Raw genomic sequence first — 27749 nt, forward strand, 5'->3', positions numbered from 1 at the left:
TTCTGTTTTGATTATGGTGCTGGATGAATGACTGTATGCTGAACACAGAAGAGATGACTTTTATTATATGTAAATTATGCCTCATTAAAAAGAAAGCATGAAAGGGAAAACCACCAAAGGATAAAATGTGGCTTTATTCAGATTAAACTCATTATGTATTAAACAGACAAGCACAGTTTCTAGGTGTAGCTGGGTCCAGTTTCAGCAGCTCAGAAGGATGCTTAAGTGTAGAGATAATGCCAAATTTATCTTTCCAGAGGCCCATAGTAAATCCATATGTGACTTTAAAATTCTCAGAGTAGCTTGCAAATTGGTATTCCATACTTACGCACGTGCTCAGTCATTCAGTCCCATCCAACTCTTTGCAGTTCTATGGGCTGTATCCCTACAGGCTCCTTTGTCCATGGACTTCTCTAGGCAAGAATACTGAAGTGGATTACCATGCCCTCCTCCAGGGAATCTTCCTGACCCAGGGATCACACCTGCGTCTCTTATGTCTCCTGCGTTAGGCGGGTTCTTTACCACTAACAGTACCTGGGAAGCGTATTCCATGCTCATACTCAGAGTTAAAAGAGAACTTGGGCTGGGAACTTGAAAGCAGGGTTAGGATGGGAGACTGGGATTGAAGTATATAAAACAGGTAACTAACAAGAACCTACTGTGTAGCACAGGGGTAAAAAGAAGGTATAATCTGTTTGTAGGACATTTATTAAATTAACCCTAAAATGCATTCCCATATACAGTAGGAACAGACAAAAACTGTTTGACTCCACTTATACATAGAGCAGTCAAATTCATAGAATCAGAAAGTACCTTGTTAGCTGCCAGAGACCAGGGGCTGCGGACTGATAGTGGGAGGGGGAACGAGGAGTTAGTGTTTAATGAGAACAGAGTTTCCGTTTAGGAAAGTGAAAAATTTGGGAGATGGTTGTTGGTGAGATTTACACAGCAATGTGAATGTACTTGGTGCTACTGAACTGTATAGTTAAATATGGTTAAAATAGTATGTTTTATATTATGTGACTTACCACACCACACACACACACAGAGAAAATCATTTAAAAAAGCAGGCCTCCAGACTTACAGAAATCTAAATGATTCTGCTCCTTCATCCTATTATTTTGGTGTTTTGAAATCTCATTCTGCATATTTGTGTGGTCCTGGAAGGGTGGTTGGTGGTTTGAAGGATAAATACGGGGATTTGCTAGTGGTGGGTGGAGTGGGGGGCAGAGAGGGGTGAGGTGCTAAGAGAGGAGGGACAAACACACTGCTTTTATTCATGTGACTGTTTCTAAGGAGTGTGAAGCCATTTGCTTTTATAATCTAACTGCTAATTTTTTCCTTCTCTGGGAGTTTCTTCCATTTGCGTGTTCCTTACATTCTCTTAGAATTCCACCTTAAAACAAACTGAACGTACTTATGGCCAATATTTCCGCGCCGAAAAGTTTTGCTTAAACGATGACACATTGCAGTTGGAGCCTGCTCACCCACATCTGGAAGCCACATGTCCGCAGCAGCTGTATAAAACCAGCAGCCCAGCAGACATAGGGTGACACTTTTTGCCAGAAGCCCAGGCGGCATGGACCTCACTCTTCTGTGGGTGCTTCTGCCACTGGTCACCGTGGCCTGGGGACAGTATGGTGACTACGGGTACTCCTATCATCAGTACCATGACTACAGTGATGATGGGTGGGTGAATCTGAACCGGCAGGGCTTCAGCTACCAATGTCCCCATGGGCAGGTGGTGGTGGCCGTGAGGAGCATCTTCAACAAGAAGGAAGGTTCCGACAGACAGTGGAACTACGCCTGCATGCCCACACCCCAGAGCCTGGGGGAGCCTTCGGAGTGCTGGTGGGAGGAGATCAACAGGGCTGGAATGGAATGGTAAGAGCCGGCGTGCTGCACACGGCTGGTGATGCAGCAGCATACCCCTCTCGCTGGGGGAGGCTTGACCCTCAGGGAACAGAGCTCACTGGTGACTGGGCAGATCCTACCAGGATCCTTTCCATTGCATGCTCCGGGTGTGGCAGGGTCGATGCTGAGCAGACCACATTACAGGACCAAAACTCACGATGGGGCAGAGGGGGTGTCCATGGCAGATGGACTTCTTTGTGGCTCTCAGTTTGGTCCAGGGGCCAGTATGGCTTTGTGAAACATTTACTAGTTTGCCAAAGATAAGTACAGAAACTGAAAGTCTTTACGAAACTTTGTAGCAATTCAACTTTGCTGTGACATGCAAATGGCATTTTAGTATGGTAGTAATTTATTCAGATTGTCTTACAAAAAAAGTATTGGTACCCAATAGACTGGGGAAAATAAACAACCGAATCTTCACCACAGTTTGAGAAATATTGATTTAAGGCTAATGAGTGGGGCAGAGGGGTCAAAGAAATTTAAGCCAAGAGAAGTGAAATGAAATAGTTTTTTGCCATCCCAATTAAATGTGCCCTCTCAGTTTTGAGTACCAAGGTCCTTCTCTGTCTGCATTTAAAATGGGTTTCACTGCTGGGAAATAGTTTACTGAAATCTTTTGGGAGACGTCTTCTCATTCAACTAGGTTCTGCCATGGTTAACGACACAGAAATGGCCTGAGCCTGTGTCTCCACTGCGGCGTGTGACTGTCTCACAGTAATACTTGGTCAGAGCCTATCCCAGGAGCTATGCACTGTGAGGCCAGTTAGTCACAGCAGCCTGCATGCAGGCAAGGCCACTGAGTGGGTTGGGGGAGAGGGTGAGGGCAGGCTCAGGGGGAGGCTGGCCTGGGGAGGAGGAAGCCCAGCTGGCTGGTTGCTGCTATGGCATCTGTGCAGAGGAGATTCTACTGAGGGGTCTCTGTGGACATGTGGTGGATTGGGGCTTAGAGATGGTCAAACACAAAATTCTGAGTGTCACTCTTACCAGCACAGAGATGAGAGATCAAGAGGAAAAGACTGATGGGTGGAGGAGCCAGGCGAAAAGAGGACTTCTAAGCAATAAAAACAGCTGTCATTGATTGCTTAACCCAGCCAAGCACCATGTTGAGTGCTTTATACGGATTTTCTAATTTAATGCTCAGAACAAATCTATAAGTCACTTTGTAGGTAGATAAACTGCTGTCTAGAGATCAGGGGTTTCCTCAACTGGAAAATGGTTGATCCAGGATTTGGATCCAGTGAGTCTCAGCTCCAGAGCATAAGTGCTTAGCCATGATGATAGGCTACTTGAGAATCTGCTGCCCCACTGCATGGGCTCAGTCAGCATGGGTCAGGGCGGTAGGGACTGGACTCAGGGCAGTTCTTCATCCTGCAGAGGGAGGGCTCTGTAAGATGACAGCAGAAGCTAGTCCTGGAGGGATGGGGTCAGCTTGATTACTGCCAGAACTGGGCTCAGCCAGCCTGCGGAAGGGATGGGGGTAACGGTTCACAGCTGCAGGTGGGGGCCCCTTCAGGCCTTATTCATCCATCCCCACTGCCTCCAGGGAGCATATTTAGTTATCTAAAACCCTTCCAGACAGATGGCTGACTCAGAGTCCAGCCTCACCTCAATGATAGTCTCCAGTGGCTTCCCGTAGGCAGGCCATTGCCTGGCACAGAGCCTAGGGATGACCTAATTACAACTGTCTGTCTAGTCCTCCAATTTAGGGGGCCGGTAGATGGGTGGGGCCCCTTTCTAATGCCCCCTTTTAGAGCCACACAAAACAGCACTCAGATGATTTCTTGTCCAGTCCAAAGCCCTGGACTCTGAATCAGGAGGCCTGGACTTAGATCCTGCTTCTGAAGACAACTTGCCTGGTGACCCTGGACCATGGGTTCAGCTCTCTAGGCTCTCAGCTCATTTAGAAAATGAGCAGTTAGACTGCCTAATCTCATAGGGCTCCAAGGCTCCTAACCTCTGCTTTGCTCTGAAAATATAGCTGGATTGTTCTTTCATTCTGTTGATCTTTGTGTTTATCCCTGCTAGGGAGAGAAGGCAAATTGTGTTTAGTTTCAAACTTGCCAACGTGTGACTGGTTTGTCATTAACTCCCAAACTATTTGAAGAAAAGCACAAGAGGGAGTGCAAATTATATGATTTTGTTTAGCCAATGGGAATCAAATGAGAAGCTGACAGACACAGTCTCTCCTCCACCTTCACTTCCTCCACGTTTTTGATTGTGCAGAGTCAAATGATTTTTTTTTCTTTCCCCTGTTCTACCCTCTGTTGTCTCTGTCTCCTCCTCCATTAATCACACAGTTTAAAAAACCAAAATGTACAAACGAAAAACAGTAGGACTCAGCTGCCCCAGGACTGATCCCGATTACCCCAGAGGCATTTTTGTTATATGATTATTGCTTTTAGTTTAGGCTCCAGTTTAAGTGAAAAAATCAGGAGAGACATCTTTCATAAACTGGGGAGCAATTATATCTTCCAGTTGACTTCAGGTTCTTAATCTGTTCTGGGGGAAGAGTTGATAGTTTTGTGCAATATGGCTGCCTTGTATAACTACATTTGCTTGCAAGCTTAGTTTTAAAGGGGGTGGTGGAGTCTCAAACACAGATAAGAGAAAAATGCATAGGATCTGCTAAAGACCCTTGTTAATTGGAGCACAGTCTTTAAAAAGTGCTTCCATCATGGCTGAGTTGACTTGTAACATGGCTGTTTGCTAGGGCTTCTCTGTTGAAAAATCACTTCTTCAGATGCCAGATTCTGAAGTGTGCATGCTGGCTCCCACTTACAACAGCTTGGAGGCTTTACCTTGATCCCATGAGTGGCATTTTGCCATCTCAGAGCATGCCCCAGTTGTTCTCAGGGAATCTTCTCAAACTTGGGTTGACCCAAGCTGTAGGACATGTGGGTCCCATGTGGAACAAGGCTGAGCTGGAGTGTGGTGGAAGGAGCTCTGGTTTTAGAATCAGAAAACTTTGATTCACAGCTCCTTTTCCTGTCATCTCTGAGCACTGTGGTCTTGGGCATTCAGTTTCTCATTCTGGAAAAAAAGAAAAAAATGTGTAAAACCCATATTGTAAGCTGTTAGGGAGAGGTACTGTGATGCTCACAAGCCAAAGTGTAAGAGAACTCTAACACATATCTAAAACAAATTCCTGGCATATCATGGGCAGTCAACAAAGATTTTGTGAATCTATAATTTGACCAGGCTGATTAAAGAGGCAAGTCAGCTTTACATGGAGTCTGAATTCAGAAGAACATTCAGTCTCCTGGCATTTGCTTTTTTCCCAGGTCCTCAAAGAATTCCCAAGAATACATTTCAAAATGGCAGCTTGTTTTGGAGCTGACTATTTGAATTTATGAATTCACCAAAGATAAGCCACGTGATGGACAAAAGGAAGCCACATTACTTCCACCAAATTCCAAAATCATGAGCTACTCGAAAAGCATATCTACTATTATTATAAATTTTGGCAGTTTTATCCTTGGATAAAAAGTACAGGCCCACATAAGAGCATATGATTCAGCCTGTTGAGCTGAAGTAGCCATAGATAAAGGTACTACCTCAAAAATATAAGAAGTTGCAATAACATACCCCACACAGTATATGCCGTTGTCATCTTTTAAATAAGAACTGTCAGTGAACCAAGAGTAATCACAGTTACCCAGAGAACTTCCTAAAGATCATCACAAGGAGTCAGTAGGTCACCCATCAGTGTTAAGCAATCATGAGGAACTTCATCAGTGCCAGAGGGAAAAGAGTAGCAGAGTCAAGATTATTACAACATAAATGAGTGGTGCGAGGAACAGTGAGCCAAAGGACTTCTTATGAGGTGAGGCAGCTGACTGAGAAATGTTCAGTGTGATGGGAATTCAGGAGAGCTTCTACTGAGGTACAAAAATGGTTAAATGGTTCTGGACAAACCTCCACTCTCAGTCCTTGAGTTTTCTCATCAGTAAAACAGGAGCATTGGGATCCCCTGTGGCTCAGATGGTAAAGAGTCTGCCTGTAAGTGGGATACCAGTGTTCAATCCCAGGTCAGGAAGATCCCCTGGAGAAGTGAATGGCTACCCACTCCAGTATTCTTGCCTGGAGAACCCCATGGACATAGGAGCCTGGCAGACTACATTCCAGAGGGTTGCAAAGAGTTGGATATGACTGAGCAAATAACATAACATATAGGGACTAGTATAAGCAACAATGAGGTGTTGAGCCTTATAATCTAATATGATTTTTATGCTTTGAAGGACTTCTTTACTTATTGGATATTGATTAATTCTGGAAAGAAATTAAGGGATCTATTTGAACCTTGATGTGCAGTGGACTGTGAATTTTGCTGATCTCAGCTGGAGATTTTGCCACAAAGAGGCTGGTAGTTGATTCAGTAGAAGCAGATGATCAGTTGTTTCCAGAATCAGCTCTAGTACCATCAAAAACAAAACAAATAAAAGATGTCAAAGAGTCACTTAAATCACCTGGTTGGCTGCTTTGATGACTACTCTCAAATTCTAGAATTATTTTCTTCTTTTAGGAAAAAGTCCTGTATATTTCTCTGGCTTTTCTGGTGACTCAATGGTAAAGAAACCACCTGCCAATGAGGGAGACACAGTTTCAATCCCTGGGTTGGGAAGATTCCCCTGGAGAAGGAAATGGCAACCCCCTCCAGTATTCTTGCCTGGCAAATCCCATAGACAGAGATGCCTGGTGGGCTAGAGTCCTACAGGTCGCAGAGAGTCAGATATGACTTAGAGACTGAGCAGGCACTTGCACCTGTATTCTTCTCTAAGAAGTCTTCACCTAATAAAGGGAAGGGAAAAGAAAATAAGGGAAAAAGATATGTGCTCTTAAAAGGCCTAAACAAAAGGGAATATATTCAGAGACAGAAACCTCTTGAGGTTTATCAGAGATCTCCCATTGTTTGAATTGTTTTAGTACTACAAGGCAAGGTCTGATTTAAGTTGTGCGGTTCAGTACCCGGAACGTGGCTCCAGTGTCAGAACTGGAAGAGATTCACCCCCAACCTGGACACATTTTCTTCAAGTCAGTTAAGAGGGATGATTGGGATGAGCTCCTTTTGTTCCCAGGAGTCCAGTCATTGAGGACTGGGAGGATGTTGGAAAGGTCGATTAAAGGACTGAAGGGAACTGAAGTCCTTAAATTTGTAGCAAATTATTTTCCAATGTCCTGACTTTTTGCAAAAATAGCAGAAATTTAGGGGAGGGGGTTCACTTAGGGGTCTTCATTTGCTGAAGTTGAAGATTAAGAATTTTGGCAGTCTTCCTTTTAGGTGACTCATCTAAAGTAAGAGAGTGCTGGTATATTAGGTTAACAGAGTCTGGAGTGGACAGCTTCCTATTCCATGCTAGTTCTTTTTACTAGAAGGGAGAGGTCTCAGATCAGCCTGTTACTAAACACAGTTTCAGTTCAGTTCAGTCGCTCAGTCGCGTCCAACTCTTTGCAACCCCATGAATCGCAGCACACCCAGGCCTCCCTGTCCATCACCAACTCCTGGAGTTTACTCAAACTCATGTCCATCCAGTCGGTGATGCCATCCAGCCATCTCATTCTCTGTCATCCCCTTCTTCTCCTGCCTCCAATCCCTGCCAGCATCAGGGTCTTTTCCAATGAGTCAACTCTTTCGCATGAGGTGGCCAAAGTATTGGAGTTTCAGCTTCAGCATCAGTCCTTCCAATGAACACCCAGGACTGATCTCCTTTAGGATGGACTGGTTGGATCTCCTTGTAGTCCAAGGGACTCTCAAAAGTCTTCTCCAACACCACAGTTCAAAAGCATCAATTTTTTCGGTGCTCAGCTTTCTTCACAGTCCAATTCTCACATCCATATATGACCACTGGAAAAACCATAGCCTTGACTAGATGGACCTTTGTTGGCAAAGTAACGTCTCTGCTTTTCATATGCTGGTCATAACTTTCCTTCCAAGGAGTAAGGGTCTTTTAATTTCATGGCTGCAATCACCATCTGCAGTGATTTTGGAGCCCCCAAAAATAAAGTCTGACACTGTTTCCACTGTCTCCCCATCTATTTGCCATGAAGTGTTGGGACCAGATGCCATGATCTTAGTTTTCTGAATGTTGAGCTTTAAGCCAACTTTTTCACTCTCCTCTTTCACTTTCATCAAGAGGCTTTTTAGTTCAGTTTAGAGCTACCCAAATGGAATCAACATCTGGAGAAAGATCAGAATTTGCTTTAAAAATAATCTGAAGTCAGTTGTAATAGTCATAAACACATTCGTCAAATTTTTGTGTGCCAGCCTGAATTTTGTTCCAATCAACAGGCTTTAGAAAAGCCCTTGTAATAACTCACTGAATACGGCTAGTGATTGCCTGAGCCTGAACACATAGTAAGTTAGTATGCTGGTCTCAGAGTTGCAATTCTAGAGACCTTTCAGGGTTTTCTGTATTAGTTATTTTCATTAGAATTTGGTCATTGTCTTCACTGACAAGCATATGAACTGGCTGATATATGTTGAAGAAACCAGGTTGATAAGTTTGAATGACTAAAGTACTCAGCAAATCTATGAGGATCTTCAGTTACTTTGGGAAAAATTTGACTGTGGCTTGCAGTTCAGCTTTAGTTCAGGAAATATTAGAGATTAAGGGTTGAGCCTCTGGGTCCCCAAAAGGCTTAATTTGAAAGAGACAGTTTCTGATCAGTTCAGAGGAAAAGGGAATGGGAAGACCTTCAGAGAAAAGAGGAAGTCTGGCAAGAGAATCAGTATTGGGGGGTTGGAGGTCTATAGGAGATATAGGGGCTTCCCCAGGGCCTCAGCGGTAAAGAATCTACCTGCAATGCAGGAGTCACATGAGATGCAGGATTGATCCCTGGGTCAGGAAGATCCCTGGAGGAGGGCATGGCAACCCACTCCAGTATTCTTGCTTGGAGAATCCCACGGACAGAGGAGCCTGGTGGGCTACAGTCCATAGGGTCACAGAGTCAGACACGCCTGAAGTGACTGAGCACACAAATACACACAGGAGGTGTAGACGGCCAAATAGAGAAGGAGACAGATGGCACTGAGGGTGGGCTCTGAGCAGGGGGTGCTGAGGGAGAGAGACAAGGTGGTACAGAGTTGGAGTGGGAGACAGAGAAGCCAAGGAAGAAGAACCCGAGGCTTTGGGAGCCATGTTATCTTTCTTTAAACATTTTCCTCCATTAGTCTTAACATTTTACTTTGCAGAGGAGCAATTTTAGTCTCCTGATAATATTTGGAAGCCTCAAAATACCCACCAGAATAGGCTTTTCACTTAGCTTTGGAAAATTTAGAGCGATGGTTGTCCAATTTGGTTTTGAGAAAAGTATGCTTAGGGATTTCAAAAGTTCTCCCATAATGGTCATTGGTATTCTAAATTGCCTTTGGTTAGGTCAATCCAATTTAGTTAGACATGAACATGAAGAATAACCTTGGTGGTCAAACATAAAATGGACCAGGATCGCTGTACAGAAGGGGTACCCTCAAAATATTTAAATAACCGGGACACCATTTTCTCAGAGCTGTTTTCTCTAGTGTAAGAGAATTATTTTCAAACAACTTAGCTCGAATAACCCACACTGCATGCAGGTCTAGTATCAGCGAGTTCTAAGACAGCAGTCTGGCCGTGAGAGAGACAGGAAGCTACTCAGCATACTTCCAGTAGGACAGCCCCCCCACCCTTCCCAAGGAATGGGCTGATGGCCAGCCACTTCCAGCTGTATCAGTCTGATTTCAAAAATTGAGTCAAAGTGCCAAATGAATATTGTCATACGGGAACAAGGTCTTAACCGGAAAAGATAAAACCTTAAAACAGATCCTGAATAAAACCTGGAAAGCTTCAAAATGCAACGAGGGTGAAGCTCAGATCCAGGAGAAAGATTTGCTTAAAAATCTCAGGGTCAGTTAGAAAAGCAGTGAGCATCAACAAGTTCAATGTGGGTACCACATCTGTTTGCTCACAAGCCTCAAAGTAATCAAGGATCTTCACTGGATCCCCCAATGGAATACCAAAATGTTGACCTAAAATAAATAGACTGCCAGTTATATCTCCAGAAAACAATGGGTTTGGTTGGGATGAGCAAATGATTACAATTTGGGGTCTACAGCCATGGTGAGGCATGTGCAAGTCCCTACAAAATGAAGAGAATGCTTTTGTGGGGGTAAAAGGAGTTGGGAGGACTACATTTAACATAGAGTCCATGGTTTTTCATTGGTTCCCTTGTGACAAACTCTCATTGGTTGAGCAGCATCACAGGGTATGAGACCTCCCCCTTCCGGTCCCTCTCCTGACTCTAGTTTCCCCCCCACCCCCCAGAGAGTAGCATTTTATTTGTTTATTTTTTCCATTTGTTTTTATTAGTTGGAGGCTAATTACTTTACAATATTGCAGTGGTTTCCTGACTCTGTTTAATTGAGATTTCTATTTCACCTTTTTAACACCAGGAACTCACTTTTCCACAGTGTGGTTCTAATTGAGACCAAGGTCCTGTCTAGTAAAGAGCAGTCCATCATGATTCATTATGCTGGCCGTTAAGCATATACTGCGCTCACCTGGTTTTCCCAAATCAGCTCCTCTACACCAATGTCTTTCACCCTCTGCTTCCCAATCTGCTTTATGTTTCTTGTAGTGCACTTGTCCTTACTGGGTTTGTATTTTTATAGTTTGTTCCCTTCAAAATATAAGCTTCATGGATGTAAGGATTTTGTCTCATTCACCACTGTATAGAATATTTTTCAGCACTAGAATAATACTGTCACATTGTGGGATCCACTAAATGTGTAGTGAAAGATCAAATAAGACTAGTTAGGGGCTTCTTTGACAGTCAGTGGTTAAGAATCTACCTTCCAATGCTGGGGTGTGGATTCGATCCCTAGTTGGGATCTAAGATCTCACATGTCTCATGGTCAAAAAACCAGAACATAAACAGCAAGAGCAATATTGTAACATTCAATAAAGACTTAAAAATGGTTCACATTAAGAAAAAAGAAAAGATAAACCTTAAAAAAAGACTAGTTAGTTCACTGAGCAGCTCAAACCCCAGCCAATGTCCTCAGTGACCCCAACAAAGAAGCCTGCAGATCTTCCTGCACAGGGAACCACTTCGGTTACATTTTTAAATTATTTTATTTTATTTTATATTGTAGTAAAGCTTATGGACAATGTGTTAGGTCCCAGTGTACAGCAAAGTGATTCAATTACATATATATATAGATACATTCTTTCTCAATTTTTTTTTCATATAGGTGATTACAGGATACTGAGTAGATGTCCCTATGCTATACAGGAGATCCTTGTTGAGTATCTATTTTGTTACAGTAGTGTATATATGTTAACCACAGACTCCTAATTTATCCCCTCTCCTCACTACATATATACAATGGAATACTACTCAGCCATGAAAAAGAATGAACTTATGCCATTTGCTGGAACATAGAGGAACCTAGAGATTATTATACTAAGTAAAGTAAGTCAGACAGAGAAAGACAAATAACATATGATATCACTGATATGTGTAATCTAAAAAAAAATTGATACAAATGAACTTATTTACAAAACAGAAGCAAACTCACAGACTTCAAAAACAAAGGTGGGACTGAAACAATTGAAAAATCAATGAAGCAGGTATGACGTATATGTGCTGTTACCCTAATTCTAATTGATATGGTGCTGTATAATTTATAAACTATTCCTCATGCATTTGCCTATTTATTCACTACCAAATACATATTATCACAAACTTTGCCAGACTCCAGGAATATGAAGATGAATAACATACAGTCTATGCCCCTGAGTTACTCATGGTCTAATCTTATTTGAGCTTCACAATAATACTGCAAGGCAAAATCACTATTGGGTTGGTCAAAAAGTTCGTTCAGTTTTTTCCATAAGATGTCTCTAGTAGTGCTTAGTTGTTTTTAATGTCACTTGAAACAATTTTGTTAGACTGTATTGTAATAGCTGTCATATCAGTGTGGATTTAAAAATAAATATCAAAATTGGTAAATTTTTGTTCAGCCATTTTGATATTGAAGATGGAAGAAGTAAAGCAACATTTTTGGCATATTATGCTTTATGATTTCATGAAAGGCAAAAAAAGCAGCTGAAATGCAAAAAAAAACCCAAATGGATTTGTGCAGTGTATGGAGACAGTGCTGTGACTGATCAAACATGTCAGAAGTGATTTATGAAGTTTTGTGCTAAAGATTTCTCATAGGACATTGCTCCATGGTCAAGTGGACCCGTTGAATCTGATAGTGATCAAACTGAGACATTAGTTGAGAACAATCAATGCTATACTGTGTGGGAAATAATCGACATACTCAAAATATCCAAATCAAGTGTTGAGAATCATTTGCACCAGCTTGGTTATGTTAATTGCTTTGAAGTTCCATGGAAGTTAAACAGAAAAAAAAAAAAAAAACCTTCTTGACAGTATTTCCTCATACGATTCTCTACTTAGGCATAACTAAACCATTCCATTTTTAAAACAAATTGTTACAGGAGATGAAAAGTGGGTACTGTACAATAATGTAGAACAGAAGAGATAATGAGCAATTAAAATGCAAAACCACCAACTGCACCAAAGCCCAGTCTTCATCCAAAGAAGTTAATGAGGTGTATATGGTGAGGTTAGAAGGGAGTCCTCTACTATGAGCTCCTTCTGGAAAAACAGATGACTAATTTCAACAAGTGCTGCTACCAATTAGACCAACCGAAACCACCACTTGACAGAAAGTGTCTGACTTAGTCAACAGAAAACCTATAATCTTCTATCAGGATACTGAAAGACTGCATGTTTCTTTGGTGATCAAAGTTCTGATTCATTCCTATATCCACCAGACATTATACCTTCAGATTTCTATTTACTTCAGTCTTTACAAAATTCTCCTAATGGAAGAATTTTCAATTCCCTGGAAGACTGTAGAAGGCACCTGGAACAATTCTTGGCCCAGATGTAGCTTCTCCTTCCATTTAATTGCAAATATTTTTGATAACAGTAATAGTAACAACCACTACCTTTTCTGTCTTTTCATAACATACTTTGTACCAGGCTCTGGGGTAGACACTTGACATATAACATCTCTTTAATCTCCAGGCTTAAAGTTGTCATCCCCATTTTGTGGCTGTACTGTGCTATGCTTAGTTGCTCAGTCATGTCTGACTCTTTGAGACTCCATGGACTCTAGCCCACCAGGCTCCTCTGTTCATGGGGATTCTCCGGGCAAGAATACTGAGGTGTTGTCATGCCCTCTCCAGGGGATCTTCCCAACTCAGGGATTGAATCCAGGTCTCCTGCATTGCAGGCAAATTCTTTACTGTCTGAGCTACCAGGGAAGCCCACATTTTTGTGGAGGTAGGCATAAATATCAGCAGAAAGAACAAGAAGGGACATGGAGTCATTCTGTTGGGGCTTGAGAGAAAAATCCAAAACTTGTAAAGCTCCTTTGAATAGTAAACTTGCCCCCAAACTGGTTTGTCTTTGTCCCTTGCCATTTCATTGCCCCACCATCCCCAGGCAGTTTCTTGTTTCTCATCTTTGTCTTTAGTACCAATCTATTTCTTCTGTCCAACATCTGTATCATCTTTGATGTCCCTTACCAGTACAGTTGTCTGGAAAACATTCCAGACCAAGTACAGCGCTTGACATAGAGTAGATTTTAATGAATATTTGTTGACTTAACAAACATTCTGAAAATCTGTGGAGCATGTTATACATGTCTGATAGCAACTCAAAGAATATTCTGGGGAAAAGAGAATTAACAGGAGTCAAAGCTTTACTCTAAAGGAATGAGTCTCCCTTGGTGAAATTTAAACCCTTACCCAACTGGATTGGAAGAGCAATGTTGGGGAGTAAGAGGCTGAGCCACATGGTATTCTAGTCACAGGGAGTGGCCACCGGCCTAGACGATGGGAAAAGTTGCTTGTATTCCTTCTTTGTCATGGAGTTGAAGGCTGACTAGCAGACATGGAAACACAGTCTGTGGAGCTGGAAGAAGAGACAAGCCCAATCAGCCCATCCACTTGATGGGATTCTGAAAGCTCTTCACCAAGTTGATGCTGCTTTCCTTACGCTGTTCCCCACTCAACCCAATGCCACCTCCAACTTGCTAAGAATCTGGGTTTTCTGTGGGTCTGGACTGAGACCAGCAGAGACTGGAAAGAGAGACTAAAACTTCACAGAGGAGTTCACTGGCAAAACCAGACACGTGCACTGCTTCCCATCCTGGCCACTGTCACACAGCCTGACCAGTGGCCCTGGACCCAGGGAAGGACACAGCAGCAGGGACAAAGCCTGCCTGGAGAATGGACCAGAAAGCAGAAGGACCATCATGGAGCAACATTTTGGGCTCCCTGGGAGTTCCTGAGCAGGAGCTTTGGCCTCAGAAAAATCTGAGTTTGGATCCTTGCTCTTCCTGTTTCTATCTTGGCCAAGAGCTTTGCAGGTGTTATTTCACTTGATTCTCACAGTGACCTAGGTGAGGCTCCACACAGAATGTGAAGGTCACAGCTAGGACCAGAACTCAATGTCTGCCAATCCCTCAACAAGGACTCTTTCTCCTGAATCCTGTTGCTTCCACATTTTGTTAAGAGAAACCACTTTCAGAAAGGCCATCTTCTCAGAAAATGTCCATGACCATTGTTGTCAGAAGAGGAACAACTGCCTGGTGATTTTCCTTCTAGAAAGTCTCCAGTGTCAGGTGGAACAGGGCTCACAGTGCTCGAGTTTGTGAATCTGAGCCTCCAGCCTTCAAAGGGTTGATGAGAAAGAATGTCTTTTCAAAGGGAGAGGAGAGAGTCCAGAAGCAAGGAACCCCAGGGCCCTCAGACTCTGAGGAAATGTTCTCAGGGGACCTGTGCCTGGGGCTCAGCTGGGTCCTATCATCCTTTACCAGAAAAGCTGCAGTCTTGGGCCCATCCTCTTTTCTGCCGACCATTCAAGAACAACAGCCATGCACCGGGCAGTGAAGCAGAGCCTCAAGGATGTCTTTTCCACAACTTAAAAAAAAAAAAGAAAATTGAATTTGAATCACTTTAGTAATGCAAGCTTTCTCCAACTCCCCCTCCCTCCCCTCCTGTTGATAAGCTCCCTTCATTCCCCTTCTCACCTGCCTGGCTCCTGTGTTTGGAATCCTGCAGTTTGTGGCCAAATCTTTAGGTGGATCTTATTATTAAGTATGTTTTGAAAAGGTGATTGAAAGGGAGAGGAGTGGAGGAGAGGAACGCTCAAAGCTACATTCATTTTGCACCCTCTTCCTGGAGCAGGCTCTGTTCCTGAAGGAGAAGTTAGAAGTGGGAAGAGGTATTGCTCATCTGAGTTTCTGAGAACTGCTTGGAGAGAGTTTCAGAGTCCCTCTTGGATTTGAATGATGGACTCTTACAAGTGCATCCTGGGGGACTTCCCTGATGGTCCAGTGTTAAGAGTCCACCTTGCAATGCAGGACAATGAGGGTTCAATCTCTGATTGGGAACCTGACATCCCGCATGTCATAGGACAAAGGAACCAGCACACCTCAACTAGAGAGAAACCTGCATGCCGAAACAAGGATCCTGAGTGCCACAACTGAGACCCGACACAACCAAAAATTAAGACAAAAGAAGTGCATTCCGCCTCTGGTAATGGAAGTTGCCCTGATCATTCATTTGTTCATTCATTCTTCCATGATCATTCATTTGTTCATTCATTCTTTCATGACACATTTGCTGGACTCCCATGTCAGGCCCTGTGGGAATTAAAACTGAAGATTAAGTGATCTTTCTCCTTTAAGGACTTTACCATCTACTGGCAGCAATAAGTACTCAAGTAACTGTGCTGCGGGGTGGATGTATCAGCAATTAGGACAGCCAACCTCTGTGAGCTTTGCTTTAGAGAAGCAAAAGAGTCCGTGTCCGACTCTTTGCAACCCAATGGACTGTAGCCCTCCAGGCTCCCCTGTCCATAGGGTATTCTCCAGGCAACCATACTGGTGTGGATAACCATTCCCTTCTCCAGGGGATCTTCCTGACCTGCATGAGTGATTAAACCCACATCTCCTCTTTTGCAGGTAGATTCTTTACTATCTGAGCCACCAGGGAAGCCCCGGAGTTGCCTATGCATTGCTTCATTTGGTCTTCACAGTAACTTTTATAAGTACATACTGTTAGTATGCCCCTCTTACAGATGAGAAAACTGAGGCCTTTAGAGGGTATGAAGCCTGTCAAAGGTGATACAGTCAGGAATGGTTGGAGTAGCAGTCCAGCAACATAGCCTATGCTCTTAACTACCCTGCTATACTGCTTCTACATGAATGTGAAAATGTCCCCTTACAAAAATCCAATTCTAGAAGGAATACTTTCATCACATTGGCCACATGCACTGCCAAGCTCTGGTACAGGCTCACTCTACCAAAATGTGAAAGCAGTGGGATAGAAACGGGGGGAGGTGAGCTCTGTTTGGTTAACTAGCTTTCATCATATGTCCTTGGGCCCTGGGCAAGTAGTGTCTAAATAATCTTCACAAGGCAGTGTTATTTTAGGCGGCGTTTGAGACAGTGACACACACAGACTTCCCCTACAGGACTGTGGGGTCAGCTGCCTGGTTGGCAGCCGGCAGAGAATTCATGGAACTTGGATGGGCTTCAGAACTGGTACCGAAACCTTTCAGCTTATCTTGTTACATTTATTTTTGCTTATGGGAACTTACCATCATGGGAATGCTGTCCCTGTGACAGTCTGAGTGCCCAGGACAAGCCAAGACAGTGGAACAACAATTCCAGGAAAGCCTGGTTCAGTTCTGACAGGGCTGATTTAGAGGGAGGCAAACTTTTAGTGATGGAGAAAGATCACAGAGAGTTCCAGTTTGCTGTGCCATCACTCTTTGGACACATATGAGCTTTGTTTACAACTCTTAGAGCTTTTTATTGAAGTTGCATCTCACTAGCATGGCTAGAATTAGGATAGAATAAACCATTGTGGAAAATCAGCCCCCAAGGCTACCCTTCAGACCTTAGTCATCCATTCCAACTGTATGGCTTCCTGAAATGTACCAGGTGTTTTCCAAAGCTGAGATGTGAGCAATGGTAGAGCAAAGAAGGCTAAGTCATCAACGGGCATAGGTCTCAATGTACATCTTAACTTGCATTATTTGTATCTTATAGCTGAGCTTTCTAAGGTTTGTCAGAACTTCTTGCAAGTCCTGGGAACAGGGAGTTCGAGACAGCTTGCATGTTGACTGAGTACCAAGCCCTTTTCTTGATTTTTGTTTCAACACAGAAGCACAGTGATTGATACAGAGTAGTGATGAGGTACAAGTTTGTTGGATGAAGGGATAAATAAACACATATTTGAATATGTGCTCAGTTGTTAAGATGCATCAAACTCTTTAGAGACCCTATGGGGTATAGCGCACAAACTCCTCTGTCCTTGGGATTCTCCAGGCAAGAATACTAGAGTGGGTCGCCATTTCCTTCTCCAGAGGATCTTCCTGACCCAGGGATTGAACCAGGTCTCCTGCATCGTAAGCGGATTCTTTACCTTCTGAGCCACCTGGGAAGGCCCTGTTTGAATCTGATCAAACTAGATACTAAATATATTTCATGTCTAGTCAGAAAGCATCTTTTTTCTCATTCATTTATTATTCATTTATTCATTCATGCTTTTATATATATATATATTCAAATATATATATATATGTATTTTCAAATATATATCTAAATATGATCCAGAAGATCATTTCCAATAATTAAAAAGAACAAAATGAAGTTCAGTCACTGATGGTTTTATAGTTTGTGTGTCAGCAAGGTCTCTCTGACCTATCAGCACTGGGTACTTATTCTTACTTTTATCTATTATATTTTCTGGAAACTTATCTTTACTTGGAAAGCAGGGATGTATTCCAACAACTGCCAGGTAGTAACACAGAGACAAATTCTTGCTCTGCTTCCTCAGAAGAGGGAACAGGATCAATGTCCAGGTGGGTAAAAATGCAGGAAAACAGTTAGCTAAGACTCACTTTGGAAGAGCTTTTGAAAGCTTTCAGGGATTCCCTGGTGGCTCACGGTTAGAGAATCCACCTGCTCTTAAGCAGAAGAAATGTTCATTTGAAGTTCATCAATCCGTTGTGTTTTTCCTTGTCTTCATTTTATTTCAATTTAGACAAAGTGAATTATATTATCTTTTATTTTAAATGGCATGAATAATACAATCTTGCATTTGTAAAAATTCTAGATGCCTCTGTATCCATCCATTTATGCATTCTTCCATCTAACAACATATTCTCAGAGGTCTAACAAGAGCAGAGTTTCCCAATTTTCCTCCAGTTGAAAGAGTTCGAATCATTTGAATTTTAACGGTGAGTATATGTCATTCCTACCAATAAAACAAAGTCCTTATTATTTGCATAAAATAGAATAAATTGTAAGGAATCTAGGTCATTGAAAGAGTGGCTTGGCTTAGTAACTGGGAGCTAAGATCTTGGGGAGGGGGTGAATTTGTGCACCATGGTGTTAGTTTATTTGGAGTTTTCTCTTCTCTTCAGGTACCAGACGTGCTCCAACAACGGACTGGTGGCAGGGTTCCAGAGCCGCTACTTCGAGTCAGTGCTGGATCGGGAGTGGCAATTTTACTGCTGCCGCTACAGCAAGAGATGCCCATATTCCTGCTGGTGAGCCTGGCAGCCAAACGCAATCCCTCACGGCTACTGGGACGGGAGGGGGCTTGGGGGGACAGAAATGTGCTTTTGTCCACGTTTCTAGTTTCAGATAAGCATCAGCCATCACAAGCAAGTTTTAAATATAGCAGCTAGCCTATAGAAGGGGAAGGACAGATGAAAGAAAAGGTCAGAATAATATTCACACAGGGAGGGACCTTATAGGTCATCAGCCCAGTGCTTCTACGTCCCTTTTTTGATAGAAAAGCAAACAAAGAGAGCAATAGAGCAAAAATGTGACTTGCCCCAGACCAGCCAGCTTATTTCATGGTGGTTGACCTCTAGGCTGAGGTTTACAGACTCCTGTTTCAGTGCTCTTTTCTGTCTCTATCATGATAACTTCTCATCACATCCAAGGACACTGGACATATCTGGGACCCTATCTTTTCTTGCAGGACTTCTTTTGAAGATCCTACCTTTTTCCAGGTCAGAGTGCCAAACATAGTATTTAAACATAGACTTAAAAAGGACCTAGCCTTTGAGTTGACTAGGAGAATATATATATATAAATTCTGATAACTTTCACTGGATGTGGACAACACAACTTGTCCCAAGTTCTTCAGTCTGGAAACAAGTCAGACATTTCTACTTGAAACAAAAGAATAAGTGTCAACATTTGAAGGTTGACTCACTCAAGTGATATATCTCTCCACAGTGTGATGTGATGCTTGGAAAAACAGCCTTGTGGGTCACGCTTATTCTCTGTGACCAAACAACTCCACAGATGCTCAAGTAGGGCATGGTGTCTCTAGGGATACGCAGCTCCAAAACCTTAGCATTTTTCTGTTTGAAGCAGTGATAGATGGTACATTCAGAGCTCAAAGTCACCCGCTATCAGTAGCTCTCTGATGGGGCAGGCCCTTCATCCAGTTGTCCGAAATGCCTCCATGTTGTTGCTGTTATTGCTCAGTGGTGTCTGACTCTTTACGACCCCATGAACTGCAACACTCCAGCCTCCTCTGTCCTCTATTGTCTCCCGGAGTGTGCTCAAATTCATGTGCATTGAGTCAGTGATGTTATCTAACCAGCTCTTTCTCTGTCGTCCCCTTCTCCTCCTGCTTTCAATCTTTCCCATCATCAGGGTCTTTTCCAATGAGTCGGCTCTTAGCATCAGGCAGTGAAAGTATTGGAGCTTCAGCTTCAGCCTCCGTCCTTCCAATTAACATTCAGTGTTGATTTCCTTTGCTGCTGCTAAGTCACTTCAGTCGTGTCCGACTCTGTGCGACCCCATAGACGGCAGCCCACCAGGCTCCCCCATCCCTGGGATTCTCCAGGCAAGAATACTGGAGTGGGTTGCCATTTCCTTCTCCAATGTGTGAAAGTGAAAAGTGAAAGTGAAGTCGCTCAGTCATGTCCAACTCTTCAGGACACCATGGACTGCAGCCTGCCAGGCTCCTCCATCCATGGGATTTTCCAGGCAAGAGTACTGGAGTGGGGTGCCATTGCCTACTCCATGATTTCATTTAGGACTGACTTATTTGATCTCCTTGCAGTCCAAGGAACTCTCAAGAGTCTTCTCCAGCACCTCAGTTTGAAAGCATCAATTCTTTAGCTCTCAGCCTTCTTTATGGTCCAACTCTCATATCCATGCATGACTGCTGGGAAATCCTTAGTTTTGACTTTACAGAATTTTGTCAGCAAATTGGTGTCTCTGCTTTTTAATATGCTGTCTGGATTTGTCATAGCTTTTCTTCCAAGGAACAGCGGGGGTTTTTTTTGTTTGTTTGTTTGTTTGTTTTTTAATTTCGTGGCTACAGTCACCATCCAAAGTGATTTTGGAGCCCAAGAAAGTAAACTCTGTTATTGCTTCCACTTTTTCCCCATCTATTTGCCATGAAGTGATGGGACCAGATGCCCATAAAGCTGGCCTTACTCCATATGGTTGGTGAACAGGCATGGCTAGGGTGTAGGTTATAACTGTGAAAGTTCCTGAATCCAAGACCTAAAGGGTCTTAGATTCAGGATAGAGCAGCAGGAACCCACCAGTTTCTTAGAGGCTAAGAATTTAATGGGCATGGAGCTGTGTAAGTGGGAACAAAGTCTTGAGATCAAAGGCTGACAGAGATGAGCAACTTTTCTTAAGTTGCCCAAGACATTAAAATCTCTGGTAACAAAATTTATCCTTGGCTGTGGTCTGCAATGGTCTGCCCATCTTCCCTCACCACCCCATTCTCCCCATTCCTCATCCCACTCCGTCACCCAGACACGACACTGAGAGTTGGTAGAATCAGACTGTGGAGAGAGAGAGAGGAGAAGAATGGAGAGAGGAGAGAACTCCTCAGAAAGACACAGCAGGTCCGCTTTGAAGTGGTCGCTCTAAGGAAGGCTTCACTTGACTGGACCTCTTTCTGGTTGTGTGGTGTTAGAGCTGAGAACTACTATGGTTGTCAAGGAAATAGTACTTTTGCAAAGGGACACTTGGAACAGTACAATGAGATTTCAGGAGGCACTGTGGTATGCAGGGCATGACTCACTGCCCCGCCGGCACGTCTAGACATTTTAGTGGCATCTTTAAGTTTCCTGAGTCATGACGTTCTATGTTTTTCTAAATTGCATGAAACCTCTAGGGCATGAATTAGGTCTTATTTCTCTGGCATCTCAGCATATTGCCTGGCACAAAGTAGGCAATACATTTCTCAAATGAATAGTTGAACAGCACAGGCCCCTTGGAACAGTAACAGTGGGGAAACCTGACATTGATATGAGGAGGTTTTATAGTGGAAAAAAGTCTTCCTTCAAGTGCATTATTTTATCCGATCCTTTTAACAGCCCTTAGGAGTGAGAACTGTTTTCCCACACCTTCCCACAGTGAAAGCTCCTGATAACCCTCTTCCTCGAAACCTTCCCTCACATCACTTTTACTAACTTGAATCACCTCCCAGGGAACTGGGCATATGTGGGTGGAAACATTTTTCTCTTCCCACTTGGAAGGCTGTTCTATAGCACTGAGCCTGACACTGAGAATTGAGCATCTATCTTCTCCAAGCTTGCAAGCTTTCAGGGATTCAGGAATAGCACCCTGTGCAAGGAAAAAAAGTAAATCATCCAAGCAACTCCCACGCAAGTGTGGGATTTATTTGTTTGGTGGCGACCAAGGCGCCGCTCCCATTTCAGTCTCTGCAGTTTCTCATAAGATATTATAGCATCACTGAAGTCTGGTAAGAAAGCAAATTCCTGATAGAAGCAGACATGGCATCACTCAGGAGTCCCCACTGGGACTGGATACAGATGTAAATGTTGTTACATGTATTTATTTATGTGTGAGAATATTCATTCTTAGTCCATTCATCTGCAAACCACAAACATGTGTCACTGAGGAAGCCACAACCTTTCAGAGACTGTTTGAATAATTCCCCAGTCTCCACGCAGCTCCAGTGGCTGCTTGCCATGCACCAGGCTGTCCCCCATCAGCACGCTGAGGCTGTCCAGGCATAGACCATGTCCCAGGGACCGACAGTTTTGAATTTAGCATGTGTTTCCTTTCCTAAATGTTTCTTTTCAAGATTCATGGCCTTTCATCAGGTTCACTGCATAATATGTTTTGACCAAAAAAAAAAAAAGTCCTTCCTCAGAATCAGCTTAGATAACGCATTAGTTTTCCTTCAGCCTTGAGTTTCTACTATGAGTTTCTATATGAATCTCAGATCCTGCATTCTGTTCTCCACAATCTGGTCTCCCTCTCCATTGTGCTGAAGTCATAAACCAGAGTTGTTGTTTTTTGTTTTTTTTTTTTAAATTAATTCCTAGATCGTTCTGGCTAACAGCTACAACAAAATCAGCTCATCTGAATATTCTCCTCTTTCTACCCCAAAGCACTCCATCAAAGCTTATCTTTAACTACTACTCTCATTGTCTAGATTTTAATACAAGATGGAAAATGTTTGCATTCCCATTCCCTGTGAAACCATGACAGGGACAAGGATGACCTCATAGGCATCTCCATGTGGCATCTGCCCCCCCAACCCCTGCCCAGATGCCTGCTACAGCACTGCTCCCAGAAGCCTGATGGGAAGGGAATCTTCTACGATGCTTCCTCTGAGCAGGTTGGAAGCTGTTATTATAGAGATGGAGACACCACATTTTGAGAAAATAAGATTGGATGTTACATTTTTAAGCAGCTTGCATTGAGTTTAGATGCTTCTGGGCCTGAGATCAACCATCACCTGGCACTGCACGAAGCACTAATCACTCATTTTAGGGGTCGATGGCCCCTTTGAGCTTCAGCAAAATCAATTGTATCTGTCATCAGTTGGGGTGGCATGGCTGTCGTAATCATTGTGCCATATTTCTAGTTTAGAAATGTATTTGCTGCCTGCATGTCAGTGCTTCCTTCCTTTCTATGCTCAACCTTCAAGAGTAGAAATTTCAGAGATGTGGCTGCTTGTCTAGTAAGTAATGGGTAACCTAAGACCAGGTCCTACGTGCTGCTTAGAACAAAGTAAACGTTGCAATTCCAGACCAAATTTGTGGCTCTATACTTTCTTGTCCACTCTCCTTTATGGTATTCTAGAAATAATCATTCATTCCTCTATTCATTAAGTCACTTAATCAGACTGAATATAAATGGATATAAGTACAGTTCATGGACTTTGATTCAGTTCCTAATGATGATGATAATTTTTATTTATTTTATTTATTAATCTACCCTGTTAGCTCATTTACTTCTGATGCACAGAAATCATGATCTATGACCCAGATGAGAGAATCAGGGTGCAGAAGTTGTGACTTGTTCAAAGTTCTGAACTCAATTCCAACAGGTCTATCTGCCTCCAGATCCCACATGCTTTGCACAGTACTGAGTCCTCTGAATCTCGATGAGAAAATCAGACCTGGACAGGTGGAGTATTAGGTAACAATACAGTGGGCATCTCCTAGTGAGAACAGAGAAGAAAGTGGTTATTTTAGCTGGAGGGGAGACACTGCAGTTTGTCCCCACCAATTGCAGGATCAAGGCAACCATGACGCAGTGTGGCCAGTGAAAACTAACATGAGTCAAAACAAATATGCTTGATGACCAGCCCTGGGCTTGGAATGGTGAGCTGGAAATTCATTTCCAAGAGAGCAATTTGGAAAATACTTAGGGACTTTCCTATTCTAATTTAAAACCACAGATATCTCTAGAACTGTGTTCCCCCTGTTGTGATACATATTTGAACACTTTGATATACAGTGCTCCAAAATGCCACAAGAGGACAGACATGATCATATTGCATTCTTTCTCCTATCCCGGGAATTCAGGGCCTCTCTGCAGAGAAGGGCACTTTGGTGGCTCCAGAGTCATTTAGTCCCACTTGAACCCTTTCCCCAGCTCTTTGCAGAAGCCAGTTGAGTCTGAGTTTGCTTTCCTTTATGCATAACTGCAATTGGGTTTTACTTTTCTCATTTTTGCAAAAATAATTCAAATAGGTTCTGATATAACACCTATTGGGGGTGCCAGGCCACTGGCAAATTATTCTCACCTAAAATTTTCTGTAGCTTACGTGGCTAAGCATGTATTAAGCAAGAGGGTTGATCACAAGCAGATTCTGTTTATTTAAGACACTTCTCAGTGATCTGCCTGTCAGAAAGGGGTGTCTTTTTTTTGACTGTATGTAGAATGGAGGCCAATCTCAACATATCCCAAGGCTATAAATGTTGAATTTCTCCACATCCACAGCTGAACTAAATTATAAAAGTGTATATGCTTGTCATATACACATGACCCCTCAAGGAGCTCACTGTACTGATCACCATTGTGAAACAAGATGCCATACAGTATTCTGTTTTTTAATCAAAAGCTAAATATGTGGTGTTGACAAGTAATAGGACTTTAGAATGTTGTTGTTTAGATGCTAAGTTGTGTTAGACTCTTTTACGAACCCATGAACTATAGTCTGGGAGGCTCCTCTGTCTATCGGATTTCCCAGGTAAGAATACTGGAGTGGGTTGCCATTTCCTTCTCCAGGGCATCCTCCTGACCAAGGGGTTGAACCCAAGTCTCCTGCATCGCCGGCAGATTTTTTACCACTGAGCCACCTGGAAGGCCCAGAACATTAAAATGGGATATTTTAAACAAGGTGTTAATTGGGAAGCAGAAAAGTGACATGTTAGTTGCTCAGTCACGTCTGACTCTTTGCAACCCCATGGACTATAGCCCACCAAGCTCCTCTGTCCATGGAATTCTCCAGGCAAGAATGTTGGAATGGGTTTCCATTTCCTTCTTCGGGGGATCTTCTTGACCCTGGGATCGAATCTGGGTCTTCTGCATTGGAGGCAGACTCTTTACCATCTGAGCCACCAGGGAATTCTGGGAGGCATAGAAAATAGAAGTAAGACAGAATTAGAGGTTTGATTGGCCAGAAGCCTCTCTAAAATGTTGTTTGAGGAGGATGGGCTGAGCACTAAAGAATGGGATGGGAAACACTGTTTACTCTTGTTTTGAAAAAAGCTGAGGTATGGCTTCCTCAGGTACCCCCTTCTGGTTTGTTAACTTGTAGATGCTGGGTTTTCTTCCAGTTTTTAGGGTAGGACATCTGCAGTGTGTGCTTCTCTGGCATCCCACAAAGTGGGATAAGGTTGAGGATGTGATACTAACTGATGCTGGGCCATAGGGCATGGCCCCATTTGTTCTTGTGCACACCAGTGAGATACACTGCCTAGCAGTGGAGCCTCTAGGATGACCCCCAAAGAATCCAGTTGTCCTACTTGCTGACAGGTCAAACATGTAACAAATAGATGCTGGTACTTCAAGTTCTGACCTTGTGTCAAGCCTCAGTAATCAATAATAAATGGCTTCCTGAATGGCTCAGTGGTAAAGAATCTGCCTGCAATATAGGACATGAGGATGCAATCCCTGGGTTGGGAATATACTCTGGAGAAGGAAATGACAACTCATTCCAGTATTCTTGTCTGGGAAATCCCACGGACAGAACCTGGTAGGCTACAGTCTATAGGGTTGCAAAAGAGTCAGACATGACTTAGCAACTAAACAAAACAAACCAATAATAAAGGTGAAGTTTGATAAACTCTATATGAGTCACTTTCTGTAGAGAAAGATTCAAAACCCTTTCCTTTAACTACTAAAAATTGTATAAGTTCTCAAGCAAACCTCCAACAATAAGTAAGTTGTCCTCTTTAAATTCTATCCCTGCTCTCCTTTATAAAATGAATATGATGACATATATGTGAGCGAGCTCTGTGACATGTCCTGTTCTCATAGGAAAGGAGAAAGCCATCTGTCAGCTAGGGCTCAGTTTGTGGTAACGTACTAGACAGCAATCATTTATTGATTCTAGCTGAATCCATTGATAATTTCAGAGCTTTAATAATCTTAGATGAGAAAATCCTCTATCTGTTTTAAAAATCCCCTCCATTTGCATGGGCCTTCTTCAATTCATAACCAAGACATCATTTAATTTCTTTCCATCTCCTTCAGACTTATCTAATACAAGAAATTGTACAAGTGGTTCTATGTTATCAAGTTCTCATTTAGTTTTGAAACAACCTTCTGGTCCTGTCCCCTTGCCTACAGTTCAGTTCAGTCACTCAGTCGTGTCCAACTCTTGGCGACCCCATGGACTGCCGCACGCCAGGCTTCCTTGTCTGTCACCAACTCCCAGAGCTTGCTCAAACTCATGTCCGTTGAGTCAGTGATGCCATACCCTTGCCTACAGATGGCATTAAAAGTAGTTTAAAGTGAGAAATTATGCTCCAATAGCCCTACTCATCCAAAAGTGATAGGGGAAACACACACACAGAGGGGCAATTAGCTCTTTGTAAAGGGATATATAAGGATCCTGATAGAAGAGCTTCAGTAGTAGATCCCTTTCAGTAAATTGCATAAAAATGTCCATATAATCAAAGCTATGGTTTCTCCAGTAGTCATGGATGGATTGTCAGAGTTGGTCCATAAAGAAAACTGAGCACTGAACAATTGATACTTTTGAATTGTGGTCCTGGGTAAGACTCTTGAGAGTCCCTTGGACTGCAAGGAGATCAACCAATCAATCTGAAAGGAAACCAACCCTGAATAGTCATTGGAAGGACTGATGCTGAAGACGAAGCCCCAGTCCTTTGGCCACCTAATGTGAAGAGCTAAGTCATTGGAAAAGACCCTGATGCTGGGAAAGATTGGAGGCAAAAGGAGGCAGCAAGGATGAGATGGTTAGATAGCATCACCGACTCAATGGACATGAGTGTGAGCAAACTTGAGGGGAGAGTGGAGGACAGGGAAGCCAGCCATGCTGGAGTCCATGGGGTCACAAAGAGTGAGACACAACTTAGCGACTGAACAACAGCAGTGTTACCGACAGAACCTTCTCTTCTTGCAAGGGAAGGGCTGCTTGATTGTTTTAATTGGTCTGGAAATGTATGGCAGTGCTCAGTATGAAGTGTACTTTGCCATAAAACTGCCTGCAGTGACCTGGTAATTCACAAGGAATCTGGAACCACACTGAACTCCTCCCCTTCTGCCCTCAGGAAGCCCATCACCATAGTTTATGAAACCCTGATCTGTGCTTCCTTGTAGTTTCCTTTAATTTCCTGACAAGTCCCTATGCCCTTGTCCCAGTGTCTTGTTCTGAATGTTTAAATTCTATTTTTTCCTTCTGAGGAGTTATTACTAGGGCTTTCGCTTATTGGAATATTTTGTGTGTGCATGACATCCTCAGAAACTAAATGGAGGCATATTTATCTTGTTCTAAAATTCAGAATCCTGGACTGTATTGAAACAGCAGTTCCCTCTATGAATGGTATTTGGAAGGTTTATTGATTGGGGTTCTTTCTTCCTCTGTATTTTTTCTTTCATAAAGTAGAAGTAATTTTTACCAATACCCAAACTCTTGCCTTATCCTCTTAATCGAAGATTCTGTAAAATAATCTACACTTGACCTCATGATTTTATAACAAAGACAAAACAATAGGAAAATCCCCAATATCAAGTAAAAACAAAAAACTGGCTGGGAGCAAGATGGAAATACACAAATAAGCATGTAAGACACCTTCTTGAGGGTATTCTGGAAGTTTACTGAACAGCAGTCCTCCACAGAGAAACCTCACAGACAAACTATCAGCTGAACAGGAGACTTTTGGTCTGGTCACTACCAAAAATGAAGCCATAGGAACTGCTAGTTGAAAAAAGCAATGGATAACTTTTGTCCCCCTTTGAAGCTTAAAATGTCATTTTTTTA

General features: G+C 42.8%; 1 protein-coding gene across 1 annotated transcript in view; it reads left to right on the forward strand.

Annotated features, from left to right (window-relative positions):
• The first annotated feature begins 1269 nt into the window (after window positions 1-1269).
• The window catches only part of DPT (dermatopontin), a 34111-nt gene continuing 7631 nt past the window's right edge, over window positions 1270-27749 (forward strand). The window contains exons 1-2 of the mRNA XM_043485138.1: window positions 1270-1884; window positions 18412-18537. Of these exons, the coding sequence (XP_043341073.1) occupies window positions 1580-1884; window positions 18412-18537 (431 nt within the window). The 5' untranslated portion in view covers window positions 1270-1579. The remainder of the gene's footprint in view (window positions 1885-18411; window positions 18538-27749) is intronic.

Source organism: Cervus canadensis, chromosome 13, assembly GCF_019320065.1.
Source record: "Cervus canadensis isolate Bull #8, Minnesota chromosome 13, ASM1932006v1, whole genome shotgun sequence".
NCBI classification, from domain to species: Eukaryota; Metazoa; Chordata; class Mammalia; order Artiodactyla; family Cervidae; genus Cervus; species Cervus canadensis.